The sequence below is a fragment of the Mchenga conophoros genome, linkage group LG6 (genome assembly GCF_057382185.1).
Source record: "Mchenga conophoros isolate Kocher_MC1m ecotype Shallow Benthic linkage group LG6, M_conophoros_male_GT1.1, whole genome shotgun sequence".
NCBI lineage: Eukaryota > Metazoa > Chordata > Actinopteri > Cichliformes > Cichlidae > Mchenga > Mchenga conophoros.
This window is the reverse complement of record NC_140531.1, coordinates 7,816,439-7,833,781: the sequence shown is the minus strand read 5'-3', so window position 1 is coordinate 7,833,781 and position 17,343 is coordinate 7,816,439. Positions and strand designations below refer to the sequence as shown.

The window sequence follows — 17,343 nt, the reverse complement described above, 5'->3', positions numbered from 1 at the left end:
AGAGGGTTAATGCAACTACCTGATAAATAATATGCCTCTCTATATGACTAATTGTACATAAAACTTTCTAAGCGGTCCTGGCTCCAGTTTTGCTTTGTGGAATTACTGTTAATGGGCAGGTATTTGTGTATGTAATATAGCCATATAATGTTTGGTCACACCTTGTTAACACTAGGTTATAATGTAGCAATGATTTCAAAAAGCCAAGATGGCCATATTTCTATAATTGAGGCGTAATAACAAGACTTGGTGGTTTTGTCCATCTTTTATATACAGATTTTGGCTGAATTATGGCGTTTTTTCCTAGTGACATAAAACACAATGTTTTAGTGTTTCTGTGATCTATTTTAAAGAAATATATTCGATTTTTGTGTGAGTAATCTATCAGTATAAATGCACAAAAGACTACACATAGTGGCTTTAAAATGTAATATTACAAACAGGTTAAGACAGCTGTTCCCAAACATGTGCCATGGAAGTTAAAGATGTAGCAGCTTTTCATTTCAGCTAGCAACAAGAGCTCGTACTTGCTAGTTTAACTAGTGTCTGTCACCTGAATGAGCTGCTTCAGTGAGTACAATCAAAGTCTGCACACGTTTGACTTCCTGTGGCACATGGCTGGAAAACACTGGCTGTTAAGCTCAGACCAAACTCTCTTTGTATGGCTCTGTAATAACCCCTGCCTCCCGCACCCGAACCCCAACTCAAACAAGAACAATGCACATCGCTCAACCATTTTCTGCCCAGGCAAAATTAGACAGCAAGCAGAAATAAAACACAATGGCTGACTGGAGTCTAAAGTCTAATGTTTACACAATCCTGAATTCAAAGTAAACATGTCAGTGTAATTTTCCCCAGCTTTCAGTCAGAAGACAATAGCAAGTGCAGTGCACCACCTCATGCTTCACACACTGGTATCAGTGTGTGTGTGTGAGTGTGTACAAGAGAGTGAGTGTGTGTGTGTGCATTTCTGCATTGTCCCAAACATTCTCATTGTCATGTCAGAATGCATATACAACAGAACCCCCCCCACCAAAAAAATGGTTAAATGGTGAAATGAGCTTAAAGCAAACCCAAAAAAAAAACTCAAACCAATGGAAATCAAAAAGTTGAAGTAAGAACAAATTGGTTTTAAGAGTGATAGAGAGCAACATTCATTCCAGTCTCTTAAAGGCGAGCAGGTTGCGTTTAAGTTTGTGCTTTAGGGGTTTGGTCCAAACCTTGCAGGCCACCCTATGTGGGCACTTCTTGCCAAGGCCCAGAGGAGGGGAGATAACTCGCAATAAACTGTACATATCCTTATAATGTATGCGCCCGCTGCAAGAAAAATACAAGGAGGGGAGGTTAGGTGAGGGAACACACAAAATACAGAGAGAGAGAGAAAAGAAATACAAAGGGAGCAGAAAGAAGAAAAAGAAAAAAAAAGCAGAAAGATTCAGAAAATCATCTTTAGCATGCACGCTCAAAATTCACAGGGGAGAAGGGAGGGTCACATTCATCTCAACTTTGGAAGAGAAGGCATTTAAAGTTATGAGAGAGAGAGAGGAAAAAGAGAAATAGATGCTTGGAAACTGCTCAAGCAGGCCAGCCTTAACTGTCCCACTCTGAACTATCATCACACGTTGTAGATCCCATTTGATCTGCACGCTTCTTGGATAAGACATCGGCACGACAGCAGTCTTTACCCATTTCAGGGCAGGAGAGAAAGTCAGGGGTTAAGATGTTATTTTGCATTCAGCAAAAGACTATTTATACATTTGTGTAGATCAGGGGTGTCAAACATAAGGCCCGGGGGCCAGAATTGGCCTGGCAAACACACCAATCTGACCCACTGGACAACTTTGGAAAATGTGAAGGAGGCATAAATTTTGGACTTTAAATTTTGGAGTCATGCTGAAAGATTGCTTTCATTTACAACAGCACCATGTTTTTTTTATCATGTGGAAAAACTGAGAAATATTGTTGTGTTTGCATACTAAACAAATGTCTGTCCTCCTCCAGAAAATCTTATGTATGCAAACACGCGCTGCAACTTCTTATCTGGTGCGCGTCTTTTATTTTGACATAGAATGCTCAGCTGCGGACCACTTATGTGCACCCCTGTTTATATGGACGTTACCCTGGAAGCATTATAATGGTAACAGTACAATGGTATTCAAAAAGTTGACAGTATTATTTTGTAAGACTTTAATATAATACAGTACTATAAGGGGTTTTTTACACTAAGAAGCCATTTTTGGAGGTTAGTGTAGGTACACGGTAAAATAATAGTATATCGCTGTAAAATCAGAGAACTTTCCAACAGTGTGCAGTGTGTGTTTTAGTTGTATTTTTGTGTGGATTTGAGTCCACCTGTGTGTCACTCACCAGGCGGCAGGGTCGTACTCGGCCCATATCCTTACATACTCATCCAGGTGATGAGGCCCCAGGATGGAAGAGTCTCTAGTCAGGTACTCAAAATTGTCCATGATGACAGCCACAAACAGATTCAGCATCTGGAACAAGTATGTCGCAAACACAGTGATGTAAAAAATTTCTTCAAACAATAACATACCCTCACTGGCCACTTTATTAGGTACATGTTAGCCCTGGGCTGGACCCATGTTTTGCCTTCAGATCTGGCACAGATTCAACAAGGTGCTGGAAATATTCTTCAGAGATTTTGGTCCATATTGACACGACAGCATCACACGGGTGCTGCAGATCTATCAGCTGCACATTCATTAAACAAATCTCTATTTCTAGCGTATGCTTGAGGAATGCAGAGGCCATTTATGTACTGATTTCATTTCAAGAAACCAGTTTGAGATGATCTGAGCATGTTATACTGCTGGAAGCAGCAAAGTGGCTGGTGATACGAGGCTGGATGGATCCATGCTTTTATGTTCCATTTTATTGTTACAGCAGAAATCAACAGTCCAGGCAACATTTTATTCACTTCTGTTGAGCCTGTTATAGCCTCAGTTTCCTGTTTCCTGTTGACAGGAGTGCTACTTGTTGTGGCCTTCTGCTTCAAAGATTTGAAGTATTGTACACTCACAGATATTCATACACACCATGGTTGTAATGACTGGTTATTTGAGTTACTCTTGCCTTCCAATCAGATCGAAGCTGACTGGTGATTCTCCTCTGATGTCTGACATCAGCAAGGCATTTGTACCCAGGGAACTGCAACGCACTGAATATTTATTATATATATTAGAGATATTAAAGATGGCTGTATGGGGAAATCACGGTAGATCAGAGGTTTCTGAAATACCCCGTCCAGCCAATCTGGCAAAAACAAAGTGTCTGACACATTAAGCAGATTTTCTTGACCACGTCTGAATGCCTAAATGCATTCAATCTCTGTGATTTGATTAGTTGATTAGATATTTGCTTTATCAAACAGTTGAACAGGTGTACCTAACAAAGTGGCGGGTGAGTGGAATGGACTGAAATGCTTACATAGTGGCCTTCTTGCCCTACTTAAAGCACTTTCTAGTACAAATTTCACCTAATCAAACACATTCATACAATGCTTTTATCTATACCTAAGCACTTTGAACTAACATTCACACTCTGGTGGATGCATAGGAGTTTTTCGGGTTTCAGTATTTAGCCCAAGAATGCTTTGACGCATCGACTGAAGCAGCCACCGACCTTGTGATTGGCGACCTGCTCTATCACCCATATTTTGATCAACTGCGTAAAAGTGTATCCAGTGGGTTTTCTCACCAGAAAAGAGCACAAGAAGATAAAGGAGACAAAGTATGTGTAAGCGAAGGTGCTGCCACATTCTTTTTTATCATTCCCTGATTCAGGATCACACTCCTTCCTATCCAGGCAAGCCAACATGATCTCTTGCCACGCTTCACCCGTAGCACTCCTATGAGAGACATTAAAAAAAGAGGGCATTGTACACGACTTGATATGAACAAAGAAGATTATTAATATAGAAGATATGATAACATATACAATAGCACATCAGTGCTACTGTCCTGCTTCTAAGGAGAAAAAGACTGAGCGTCAACAGGAGAAGAAGAGAGGAAGTAAAGTCTTACCTGAACAGCAGCATTAGGGCCATGAAGAAGGTTCTGAAGTTATTGTGCTCATTGATTCCATCATCCTCAGTTAGTTTTAAGTTCCCAAACAACTACACACAAACAGCAGTCAAACAAGGAAAAATCAAGAAGTTTAGGCAACGTCGTTACAACAGGAACTGCCTTGTTGCAGCGTTTTCAGCACATTAACACATCAACAATAGATATTCTGCAGCACTCGACTTTTAATTGTCAATTTGCACATCATTTTCGTCGTTTAAGTTTTATTCCTACTAAATATTTCCATTTTTAAAAACATTTTCTTTATTCATATGTATTGCATTATGACTAAACCGTTAAAAGGAAACAAATAAGCAAACAAATAATACACAAGGTTTAATTTGGATGATCCCCCCTTCGTTATCATCTGTTGCATCTGTGGACAGACTCCAGGGATAAGATAAGATAACCTTTATTAGTCCCAAATTTGTTTTGTCACAGCAGGAAGTGGACAGTGCAAAAGTTATATAGCAAAAATTAGAATACAATAAGAATAAAATACTGTACACAACTGTACAGAATAGAATACAAAAAAAATAAAATACTATATACAGTAGAATGAATAAATAGAATAAAATATACAATAGGATAAAAATAGAATACAAATGCTTAATACAACTGAGTAAAAATACAACTTTGTCAGAAAAAGAGTATTGCACTTAGTGTTATTGCACATGTGTGGATGTGTGTGTTTGGTCAGTTGGAGTCTTTGTTGTGGAGTCTGACAGCAATGGGGAGGAAAGACCTGCGAAATCTCTCCGTCCCACACCGTGGGTGCTGCAGCCTGACACTGAAGGAGCTGCTCAGTGCTGTCAGAGTCTCCTCCATGGGGTGGGAGATGTTGTCCAACAGGGATGACAGCTTAGCTACCATTGTCCTGTCACTCACCACCTCCACTGGGTCCAGAGGGCATCCTAGAACAGAGCTGGCTCTCCAGATCAGCCTGTTCAGTCTCTTCCTGTCCCCGGCAGAGATGTTGCCAGCCCAGCAGACCACACCGTAAAAGATGGCTGACACCACCACAGAGTCATAGAAGGTCTTCAGCAGTGGGCCCTCCACGCCAAACGACCTGAGTCTCCGCAGCAGGTACAGCCTGCTCTTCCCTTTCCTGTAGAGGGCGTCTGAGTTATGAGTCCAGTCCAGTTTGTTGTTCAGATGAACACCAAGGTACCTGTAGCTGTCCACAGTCTCAATGTCCATACCCTGGATGTTCAGTGGTTGCAGTGGAGGATGCTTGTGTCTGCGGAAGTCTACCACCAGTTCCTTGGTTTTACTGGTGTTGACCTGGAGGTAGTTCAGCTGGCACCAGTCCACAAAGTCTTGGGTCAGTCCTCTGTACTCCTTGTCGTCTGCATCAGTGATGAGGCCGACTATTGCAGAGTCAACAGAGAACTTCTGCAGGAAGCACTGGGTGGAGTTGTGGGAGAAGTCTGCAGTGTAGATGGTGAAGAGGAACGGAGCCAGAACCGTTCCCCGTGGGGCCCCCGTACTGCAGAGGTTCTCACATACTGTGGTCGGTCAGTGAGGTAGTCCAAAATCCAGGTAGTGAGGTGATGGTCCCCTCCTGAGTTCTCCAGCTTGTCCTTCAAGACCGAGGGAAAAATAGTGTTGAAGGCACTGGAGAAATCAAAGAGCATGACTCTCACAGTGCTTCCAGCGGTCTCCAGGTGAGCGAGGGAACGATGTAGGAAGTGAATGACGGCATCATCCGCTCCAATGCCAGGCTGGTAGGCAAACTGAAGTGGGTCCAGTGATGAGCTCACCAGGTGCCGAAGCTGAGCCAGGACCAGCCGCTCCTGCTTCATTTGGATTGGATCTCTTCAAGTTAGAGGTACAACAATATGGATGCTTGTTCAACATGCATGGGGCTGTGCACTGTTAATTCATCCTACAGGGTCAGAATGTCAGTGCAGATTTCTACTGTCCAGAGACATGTGAGGGAGAAGATTAGCCATAAAAGAACTGAACCGCACTGGTATACAGCACTTTAAACAGGCAGGAGATTTTTGATTTCCCCCCTTGCAACTTTATCCTCTTTCTCAAAAGCAAATTTAAGTTGAGATGTGACGATTTCGACCCAAAAAAGTAGATGCAAAAGTGACACTCCCACAGTGGCATCCAGAAACAGCAGCACCGCTGGAAGCAGACAACCTTACAGCAAACATTTTGATCACACCTTGCATTTTTAATATTGTACTGCAGTATTTATTTGCCAGCTTATTTTGCAGATTTTACGTCTATATACAAAACCTATAATGAAACCCTTGTGATGACTTTTTGAAGCTTAAAGCAGCTCATTACCTCACCCTGCCTTTGATTTGAGATTAGTATGTATACTTTGCAGTGCAATTTATACTATGATGTTTAAAAAACTTAAAGGAACACGTGGTCATCACAGTTAAACACAAAGTCAAACATCAGCTATATGAATCTGTCTAGTTAGTTATGATGCAACAATATTTTTGGCAGTTCCATCCATTCATTTTATTCCACTCCGCTGAGTTGCGGACAGCCTGATATCCCCCAAGTTTAACTGACTTGTGTCACACTGTGATGATGGAGTGTTCCCTTAGCGGTTCTGAGTATATGTATATGACATGTTTTATGAGACGCACTGTGACTGCACAAGAAGATCTTTAATTTAACCTCTTTTTATCTTACTTGCACTTCTATGATGTGTAATGTAAGTAAACCTTTGGATACAGGATAGACACTTCTATCCTTTGTGAACAAATTCTGTGTTGTTCACACTGTTGCTGAAGCATTTAACTGTCCCAACCCATCAAATGTAAAAATCTCAGGACTCTGTAAGCAGTACTCACCTGCATGCCAATGATGGCATAGATGAAGAACAGCATGGCAATAAGGAGGCACACGTATGGCAAAGCCTAGCATGGCAGATAGGAAACACTTTTTAGTCCCATTAAGTGTATTGTGACATGTGCATACCTTTTGATTGTGTCATTTATTGACTGAATACCTTGAAGGACTGGACGAAGGTCCACAGCAAGATGCGAATGGTCTCTCCCTGTCTCAGCAGCTTTATAAGGCGAGCTGCTCTGAAGAGCCTCAGGAAGCTCAAACTGAAGGCATTATTCTAGAGCACAAAGGGAGAACACAGTGAGTTTCACCGAGTATGCCGCACCTGCACAGCATTCCTCTAACAAACAGAAAAAACAAAATCAACACTTGAAGAAAGAGAGGACAAAGAAAAAGAGAGAAGGGAAGTCAAAACCAACTAAATGAATGCAACTGCAAACATAACGGCTCTCAGTAAAAAGGCTGAAGGGGAAAAAAGACAGAAAGGAAAAAGGAGGAAGGAAAAAAAAGAAGAAGAAGAGTTGTACGAGTTTAAAGGTCATCATCCAATCTGATACAACAAAACAGTTTTTTTAAGAGAAAAAAAATGCACTGATCTCTGGGGAGGGTGGGGGCAAGCAGGCCACATCAGATGGAGCATAGTGCAATGTGCCTGTCAACCACACACACACACACACACACACACACACACACACACACACACACACACACACACACACACACACACATAATGACAAACCCTAACAGAGCATGGCTTGAGTTTGCTCCCATCTAGAGGAAGCTAGGTTTCTCTCCGTTGTCTCTAGAGGAGAACAACCAATCAGTATTTGACAAACCTTAATTTAGAGTGACATTACGATATAGATGCCTGTATGTCCTAAAGATTTTGGTATTTTTTGTTCCCTTTTGAAAAGAACTGATAAGTTAAATGTAAAATATGTGATTCTTACTGCCGGGATCTTTGCCAATGCCCTTGGGAATTTGTACTGAGCCTATTTCTGCTTTTTTGGCATGTCACACAGAGAAAATATTTCACACACAACAGCCAAACTCTGGTGAGGCTCTGGCATTTTGTCGTTCAAAGGCAAGGCAAAAAGAGGAGGATGAGGAAGAAGTGGTATAGAGGAAGGCGTGGGAGAAGGACCAGAGAGCAGCCTCAGTTCAGGCAGCATACTTTAGGAGAAAGGAGCTGGCCGACATGCAGTCCAGAGAGGGCCACTGGTGCAGATTGTACTTTTAACTGTATTTGAAGATTTAATACTCTGATACATTTGTGTGTGATACATTCTTGTGAGGAACACAGACATCTCAAACTACAGAATTCAAATATAAAAAAGTTTGGCTTTGCCTTGTAAGCAATATTTTTTTTAAACTGTCCACCTCGTGTTCTTAATCAGTAACCCTGGCAAGAAATTTACCAAACTACTGGAACTTTTATGGATGAATCTATAGACTATATAAAAGATAACACCTGGTAATCTTGGCCCAGGTGTAATGACACGGTGGCCATGTGCTATGAGCTTGTTGCCTGTAAAATGGTTACTAGACTGATGGTCAGCTGCTGTTTTTGGAGCAACTTTGGTGCATCAAGATGTTAACAGAACGGCAATAGGATGGAGTCACTGTGCAATCATTTTTCACTATTTATTGGGGTCAAGTTAGCAAATACATGTAATCTATTTGTAATAATACAGAAATAATGTGTCTAGTGTGGTTTAGTGGGGTAATTCGTTTTTTTACAGGGCAGGATAGGTCTGAATAATGTTTTTTAGTGAATGAAATAATCATTTAAAAGCTGCATTTTATATTTTTGTATAATATTAAAATTAGTTTGATGATCTGAAACATTTAAGTGGGACCAATATGCAAAAAATAAGAAATCAAGAAGGAGGCAAATATGTTTTTACAGCACTGTATGTAGATATTAACAGATTTGTGATTTTCATGGTGTATTATTAAAAATAGTCTGCATGAATTTGCTAACGTGACCTCATTTAATCGTAAAATGATAGTTGACTGAGTCCATCTTGACTCACCTAACTTGCTTCGAAGACGGCAACTGACTGTGATTAGTGGTCGCAGACCTGGTCCAGATCTGGGGGAAGATCCCCCAGGACATTTTGTTATCAGGCGCAAGCCCCACCATTGTCAGGCATGGATACAAGCATGTGGGGGCCAAACAAACTACTGAGTACTATTTCGAGCTGCTGCAATAAAATTTTGGCAAAATTGACTAAAATAGACTAGCGTGCCTCATTATTTATTTTTATAGTGTCTTTTAATTCAACCCTCTTTAGCCTGATAATTTTCATTTCCATATATTAATGTGGTATCCTTCCACCCCAAACACATTAGTCCTTATAAGTGTAGATATCCAGCATGCCCCCCCACCCCCCCACCCCACCTAGATCTGATGTGTTTTTAAAGTGTTCCTTTAATTTTTTGGAGGACAAATGTCCATCGACCTCACAGATCAATTTCATCCCAGGAGCCACCTGAACTATTTTACATTCAGTCCACGGATGAGTGAAGTACTGTGACCAGGAAGTTCAGAGAGTTTAAAAGTCCAACATCCAGAAAGCGCATGCACTGGGTTCAGGGTTAAGACTGGCCATGAGAGAGCAGGTGACTGGGGAGCAACAAATGAATCGAGGGTGTGCACAGTCAATGAAGATGCAGGAGAAAGTTTTTGAGAGATAAATTACAAACCAACCGGATTCTACATATGCCAATATGTAGAAAGAGGAATGGGAGGATTTTTGTTTTCATTTGTAGTAAAATGTGAGTGGGTGAAAGATATTTTTTGGGGGAGGAGGGGAGAAGGTAAGTGGGTGGGTTGGCGGGTGTTGGTTGTGTGTTTTATTTGGACATGGAACACACACCATCACCATCATCATCATCATCATCATCACAGGACCACCACCACATGTCATGGTGCAGCATGGATGGAGAACACGATGAAGGATTTCATAGTGCATTTTGATTGGATGGATTTTATCAGAGGAGGAGGGAGTGGGAGGGGCGTAGGGCGCCAACAAAGTAGAGAGGTTTAAAGAAAGCATGTGAAGAGATAGAAGAGGAAGACAGAATCAATATGGGCGTCATCACAAAAGCACTGAAACACTTCAAGACAACAGCAGTTCATTTGGGAAAGAGTAAGTTCAGCCTCTCTTCTTTTCCAGCTTTCATTAACCAAAGTTCATTTATTTGAAGTCAAAGGCAATTTGCTGCTCCATATTTTTTATTCTTTGACACTAGTGGAGTAGGTGTGCATGATTCACAACTTATACAAGCCCTCACTGACAGAGATAAGCTACAAGAACTCCTCTCCCTTTTGAAGCCAACTATCTTCAGGTGAGCAAAGCCAGGGCTGTGACTACAACATGGGTGCAAGATGAAACTATGACAAAGCAGACAAAGCAGCTAGAATATGGGTTTGTGAGATTTGCGAAACATTGCACCCTGTTTTTATTTACATGTTACACAGGGACCCAACTTTTTTGGTATTGGTGTTGTACAAAAGAAAGAAAAAAAGAAACAACAGCTTCCTTTTAAAACACTAAACGGAAGAATCCGGATATTTGCTTGAAGTGTTATTATTTGTCCAGATCCTAAAACTAGACAAAAATGAATCGACCTCTACATACATTAGTGTTTAGTCATTAACTTGAAAATGTCTGGGATGCTCTTGAGTTGACTGGTGTTTCGTGCCATTCTGTTTAGCAGATATGTCAAATCTTTAACAATGAACCAGACACAAAGCAAGCCAAGATGTTAAAGAGAAAAATAATAATCTTATTGGGTTTTTTTCTTTCTGTAAATATACAGCCAGCTCAGTTAACTTTAACCAAAAGCTGTTTTTGGCTATGTATGAAAATTCACAACAAAAGTAAGTGTTAGCTATTATGAACACTCAAATTTACTTGCGAAGCCAGTAACCAGCAGTTCAACTGCTACCACCTGGCAGCATCCTGACAAGAAATCAATCAGCTGTCTGAAACAATCAGTTCACTGTTTGAAGCAGCATAGGTGTCAATTAAGGCCTGTTCACATACAAATGTGGCCCCTCCAACACGGCCAGAGGGTGTTTTTAATCATCTGCAAACACTGCTAGACGGCAGTACTTAGCACAGTTACTGCTAATCTAGTCAGTGTGAATGAGAGGAAGACTTAGTAGAAGAAAGCCTGATGCCAAATTCAAAACACACCAAGCAAAAATGATACAACAGCTGGACAGTGAAGAGAGGCTGAAACTTCTACTGAAGTACTGGTCTCATATCCACACTTATATTAACTCATATGTACATACTATTACACATACAAGTACCAACAAACTCACAGGTAACATCGAGAGACTGCTCACTGAAGACAGGTTCAAAATGAGCTAGAAACAACAGCTGCACCGTGATACAATGTTCACCATCTACCGTAGCTTCCATAATAGGAGGAGCAGCCAGTGACTGCCTTCTTTTCTTTAAGTCCCACTTTTGCAAATGTGCATCTATATAATGTGAGGACACTTTTTTGGGTTGCAACCTACTGATCCAGATTACTTTTAATAAATGATCTCTGACAAGTCCAAAAATCAGTCCGAAGCTATTATTTATCTATGATGGACTGATGACTTCAGAAGGCTAAGCAAGATTTATGGAAGGATTCCTCATAGTCTTGCTGAAGCCTTAATATTGAATATCTCTTGCATCTAAAATAGTTTAATATCTCATGAATAAATTGCTTTAATACAGGCCATGACTTAATAATTCTGTCTGTTAGTGGTTTCAGTGAGGCCTTGGGTAGTGATTGCCTCATTTTAAGGACTTCACAGACGTCTCCAAAGGCCAGTCACCACATGTGCAAAAAAGCTGGCTTTTCCTCTGAGCCTCTTTTATATTCGACAAATCATTCTTTATTGTTCATTTGGGCCAAACACCGTACAGCACTTACCCCAAATTCTGTCACTAATATGTCAGTGATGCTTCCAAGGACAGACACAAAATCAAAAATGTTCCAGGCATCTCTGAAGAAATTCTGTCAGGTAAGAAAGACAACAAAACGAGAGATGTTTAAAGATCTGCATCTTTCACAACCTAAAGCCAGAAGGAGGTAAGGAGCCCCCATCCAATAGTGCTGATGTTACAGTAGAGACAGGGCGAAAGGAGGCTGCTAGCATGACTACTGCTCCACACGGTGCACTCTGGGTTTCTCCAGAAAAACATGATCTAGATCTGCCTCCCAAAATAACCTGCTTTATTAATGAATAATAGGATGAAATATTGGTGCATATAGACTGGGTCAGCCTACATAAGGAAAGTGTGTTTTTGTGTGCAGGTCGTTTTCATTTAAAGTCTCACCAGAGGGCCGAATGCTATGATCTTGAGCACTGATTCCAAGAAAAAGAAGGTGGTAAACACAATGTTGAGGTTCTTCAGGACATTATTGTAGACCATCGATGCACCTTCGAACTGCAGACACACACATAGACAGGAAAGCAATGAGAACGGCATTAGTGACATATGATGCATTATACTTCACTCAGAGGGCGACTTCTACCTTCATCATGAGGACGATGGTGTTGAGCGCGATTAGAGCCATGATGCTGTACTCAAAGGGCGGAGATACCACAAACTGCCACATACGATACTGGAAGCTCAGTTTGTTCTTTGGCATGTGGCGAGTCAGAGGCCTGGCATTGATGGCAAAATCTATACAGGCTCGCTGGATGAGGAGAACAGAGGGGAGGCGTGTTACGGTTAATTTACTTTTGGGACAAGACATCTGAAAAAGCACAAAGCAACTTTAATCTCTCTCCACACCTCATTTTTTTCTAAGCTGTAGTCCTCCATCATCTTATCCCCCTGTTCCTGGAAGGTGATGATGATGAGAGCCACAAAGATGTTTACAAAGAAGAAGGGGAAGACAACGAAGTACACCACGTAAAAGATGGACATTTCCATCCTGTAACCTGGGCTCGGGCCCTGATTCTCAGAGGTGGAGTCCACTGAGTGCTTCAACACCCTAAAAAAAGGGAGAGATGGAGGAAAAAGGCTAAATAAAAATGTACTGATACATATATTATCATCCCCAGTGGCTCAGTTTCACTCATTCAGTTCAGTTTTACATTTTATTTACATACAGCAGCACCAAATTCAAAAATTCAAATTCAAATTTTATTTGTCACGTACACAGTCATACAGAGTACGATATGCAGTGAAATGCATATATTAACGATCGTTGCTTAAGAGAAAAGAAACTTTTTGTGTGCTGAAGTAAAACTCTCGCTGTCACAAAGTAAAATTTGTATATCAGTAACAAATTTGATCAAAAAATGAGTTTATTATTTGTGTGTGGGTTTCTGTGTGTGTTTATAATCCACTCACTGTGGCCAACCCTCTCCAGTTGAGACGGTGAAGAGGGTGAGCAAGGCCCAAGCCACGTTGTCGTAGTGGAAATCGTACTTCTTCCACTCCCGCTTTTCAGCTTTAACTTCATCTTTCTCATATACCAAGTACTCGCCCCTGGTGAGATGGCACAACATGTTTTTTTAAATAATACAAACACATGAAAAACATTAGCCAATATGTAAAAATGTACGTTCACAAAAGCACCATAGCTATATGTATACTCATACTTAAAGGTATATTTCTGCTTTGTTTATATTTGACATAATAATAAGTTGGTTGGTTGGCCCAGTGTTCAGTAATGGCATTTTCCTATTGAAAAAAGCAGAATGTATTATGATGCCGAGCAAGCTCCTCTAGGTGGCAGTATAGCCATAAAGACTGTAACATTTATTTCTTGGTAACCAAAGACCGCCTCCCCAGAGAACATCTGAACCCACCTGCAGTCGCGCTCAAACTCCTTGGATTCATCTGTGCAATGGAAGAAGTGACCTTTGAAGAGCTGAACGGCCACCACAGCAAAGATGAACATAAAGAGCATGTAGACAATCAGGATGTTCAACACATTCTTCAGAGAGTTGACCACGCAGTCAAAGACAGCCTGCAGGGCAGAGATGGAGACATTTACAAATGTAATGAAGCCGTCTGAAAATTCTTAGGAGATGGCAGAGACAACTTTTAGAAAAGATTTTTAAAATGTAATTAAATTTGTTTGTATTTATATAGCGCCAAATCAAAACAACAGTTTTGAAGTGGTTTTATATTGTAAGATAAAGATGATACAGTAATAGACAGAAATTTCCAACAATCAAATGACCCCGTCTGAGCAACTGTACATGGCAACTGTGGGAAGGAGAAAGTCCCTTTTAACAAGAACCGGGCTCAGGGGAGCCATGTGCCCCACGGTTAAGGGTGATTAACTATAGTTAATTAAAACCAGGAAGTCTGTAAATCATCACAGTGTTTTTGCACTTTGGGGTAACACATTTCAGCTAGTTTACAACCTGTAGGATTATGATCCCCAGACAGATGTTGTTTTTCCCTCTTTTGGACACATTTTCAGCAATTTTGTCACAGTCGAGGAATTCAGTGAGTATTCAGTGAGTATAATGTTACCTGGGAAAATAAAAGTGATGGGCAAATGGCTCTACCTTTAACTTGGGGAGACGTTTGATGGTCTTAAGAGGTCGCAGCACCCTCAGCACACGAAGGGATTTGATTGTACTGATGTCTTTACTTTTGTTATTCCCCCTAGAGTTGATCCAAGGAATGACAAAAAAAACACAACGTTAGAAAAACATCTCAGCACCAAGTGGAGAACTGATGGGATGAAACAAAGAGCTCTTACCAAACCTTTTGAAATTATTCAACAATTATATTTGATAAAGGGATGAGGTGGGGTGAGGGACATTTTCATTAACTTTAATTTATCTTTTAAACATAACTTCTGTGTGGAAAACTAAAACAAAAACATATGATACGGCCTTGTATAAAAATCATACACATAACATTTGTGCGGACAGTCGCTTCTTCTGCAGGAAAAGAGAAACTTTGAACTGCACGTCAAACATGAAACCGGTGGGAGAGAACGTGTTCGGTTGTCTGACCGTTTGGTTTCATGGACATCGAGAAGCATCGCGACCTTTTCTTAAAATCTTCACTATCACACAACAAGACATTCACTCATTCCATACTGACAGGCATCTCCCGGCAGAGTGCCCAGCCAAACCTCTTTCTTTCTTTTTCAGTCATGCGCTGTTAGGTTCTCCAGGAGAAATGGATGTTTCGATTTGGCAGCATGAAACGTGAACTTTAAGTATTACATGGCTAGGATTATTTTTGATATAATCCTGAATTTGTTAAAGTTTAATGGACGTGTCTCCGATACGTTTCACATAGCTTCGTTTTTGTTAAAATCAGCTGTCACGTTTTGGATTTCTTGAAAGAGACGAGGGCAGTAGACAGAGGCTATGTGAGACACTTTGGACATGTGACATTGCTAGCAGAACACAATATTACATGTTGTAACACAAGCAAACACCAGGAGTGTTAAATGAGCCATGAAAGTGACCAGAGGAAATTATCTTGGGCTGAAAGTCAAGCGTTCTCAGTCCTGTGTTTTTAAATGCTTGTTTATGCCTGAAATCTATAGCTAAACATTTATTTGTGATTTGTGTACCCATATACCAATATCAGTGAAGAAAAAATTGAGGTGCCAAGGAACTAAATAGCTCAGTTGATCTTAACAGTAAGTGGATGGGCCACTTTGGGTGACAAAAACCAGAGGCCGGAGGCACTGGAGGCTTGCCAAAGCCAGTGCAGAAAAGAGGTTGTCCATCAAGAAGGAGCTCTTTAACTATGAACTCAGTTCCTGTGACAGAAAACATAAGACAATTCAATTCTTTGCTGATTGACTGAGTCGGAGCCTTGGCAGTTCTTCGTGTCTGCACAACAGGGTTTGTGTTGGTGCATGTGTGTGTGAGAGAGTGGGACTAAATCGATAATCAATAGGAATTCCCCTTTGAAGTTGACTCCAGGCAGCTTAGAGTATTAGAGTAAAGCCAAGTAAGGCCAAAGGTGTTGGGAATTAACAATATCCCTGCACATACAGACACGCACAAGATCTCACACATGCACACTAGCATAATAGCAAAGGCAGCAGTCCTTTTAGTTTAATGACTGACATATGATTAAATGTTTTTGGTATTCTGCCAAGTAAAATGATGTATGACAGAAAGGGGAGCTCGTTAAAAAGCGGAATAAAGTTAAATATAGTTAAACACCTGTGATCTGTGAAGGACTATAAAGTCTCTTCTTGAGGCCGACGACTCTCATGTAAAAATATCACAAAATACTTTGTCTTGCATTTCAATGTGGGATTATCTATGACATTATCTATTGATAGAAAGTTGCCTAATTTAGCCCAAAGGCACATCTATAGTAATAGCCTGTATTTCACCTTCATCTGTGTAGCAACACAACCACACCAGTAGAGTCTTGCAAATATTCTACATTTTCTGGGTGACAAAACAAAAGATACCAGACTCAACACAATGGGTTTTCCTGACCACCAGATGTATAACAGCCACAGAATGCACTTGCTCAGAAGCTTTGCAGCGGTGTTTGTAAGGTGTAGAACAATAAGTTTTCCCGTGGGAGTTGCAAATTTTGCAAAACCACATGACTTTGCCTCGATCAGGTGCAAAAAAAAAAAGCCAATGTGACATTTAATCTGAAGGCCACCAGGACGCAAAAGACTTCTAGTCGTCAAAGGAGCTTGCAAAGAAAAGCGTCAAATGGTCAATGGTCAATGGTCAAATGGTCAAATGGTGGAGAGTCCCAGATATATCTGGGACTCTCTAGTCCTACAGAAGGACTACTGATCGCTCTACAGGCTTTCCTGCTGATGGCAAAAACGCTCATCTTGAGGCTTCAAAACAATGGCCGGTGTAATTGTAGCTACATGCATCTTTTATAGATTTAATTTACTGGTTAGGCTCTGCATTTCCTTAACCCACCACTTGGGGCTGGCTCCTAAAGTGAGTTGCGTGCTAAAATGTCTAACTGTTGAGCTGAGTATTTATGATTGCACCAAAAATTTGTTTTGGATGAAATTCCAGCAGGTATCAGTGTTTCTAGGATACACACCCATTTTTTTCACTAGTATAGAAAGTTAAGTTTTATATATTATTTTTATATGTTTCCACAGTTAAAAAAGGCTATTTTCTGTGAATTAACAAAAAGCTTTCTGATTTATAATTACAGAACAGTCTGGCCAATGAGCCACCAGAGGTTTTTATGTGATTTTGCACATTTATTTCTTACAATTTAAGCCCAAAGAGCCATGCACTTAGTTTTTTATATTAAGATATCTTAGGGATTCAACTTATTTACACTAACAGGAAGAGTTTCATCAGTCCGGTCTACTTGAGATGAAAGCGGGCTCCATGTGGCCCATGATGTAAAATGAGTTTGACATTCCTGTCACATGGTTTGTAGATGTACCTTGTAATGAAAATTTCATAGCCTTATTTAATAGAATT

At 40.6% G+C, this 17,343-nt stretch overlaps 1 protein-coding gene across 1 annotated transcript in view; it reads right to left on the bottom strand.

Annotated features, from left to right (window-relative positions):
- cacna1ab (calcium channel, voltage-dependent, P/Q type, alpha 1A subunit, b) overlaps positions 1-17,343 on the bottom strand; it is a 107,998-nt gene that overhangs the window by 29,370 nt on the left and 61,285 nt on the right. Inside the window, exons 25-37 of the mRNA XM_085276049.1 lie at positions 14,452-14,551; positions 13,741-13,901; positions 13,280-13,417; positions 12,716-12,917; positions 12,453-12,617; positions 12,254-12,364; positions 11,847-11,930; positions 7,063-7,179; positions 6,905-6,970; positions 4,044-4,135; positions 3,718-3,868; positions 2,368-2,495; positions 1,221-1,317 (exon numbers count right to left, since the gene is read on the bottom strand). Of these exons, the coding sequence (XP_085132175.1) occupies positions 1,221-1,317; positions 2,368-2,495; positions 3,718-3,868; positions 4,044-4,135; positions 6,905-6,970; positions 7,063-7,179; positions 11,847-11,930; positions 12,254-12,364; positions 12,453-12,617; positions 12,716-12,917; positions 13,280-13,417; positions 13,741-13,901; positions 14,452-14,551 (1,612 nt within the window). The remainder of the gene's footprint in view (positions 1-1,220; positions 1,318-2,367; positions 2,496-3,717; positions 3,869-4,043; positions 4,136-6,904; positions 6,971-7,062; positions 7,180-11,846; positions 11,931-12,253; positions 12,365-12,452; positions 12,618-12,715; positions 12,918-13,279; positions 13,418-13,740; positions 13,902-14,451; positions 14,552-17,343) is intronic.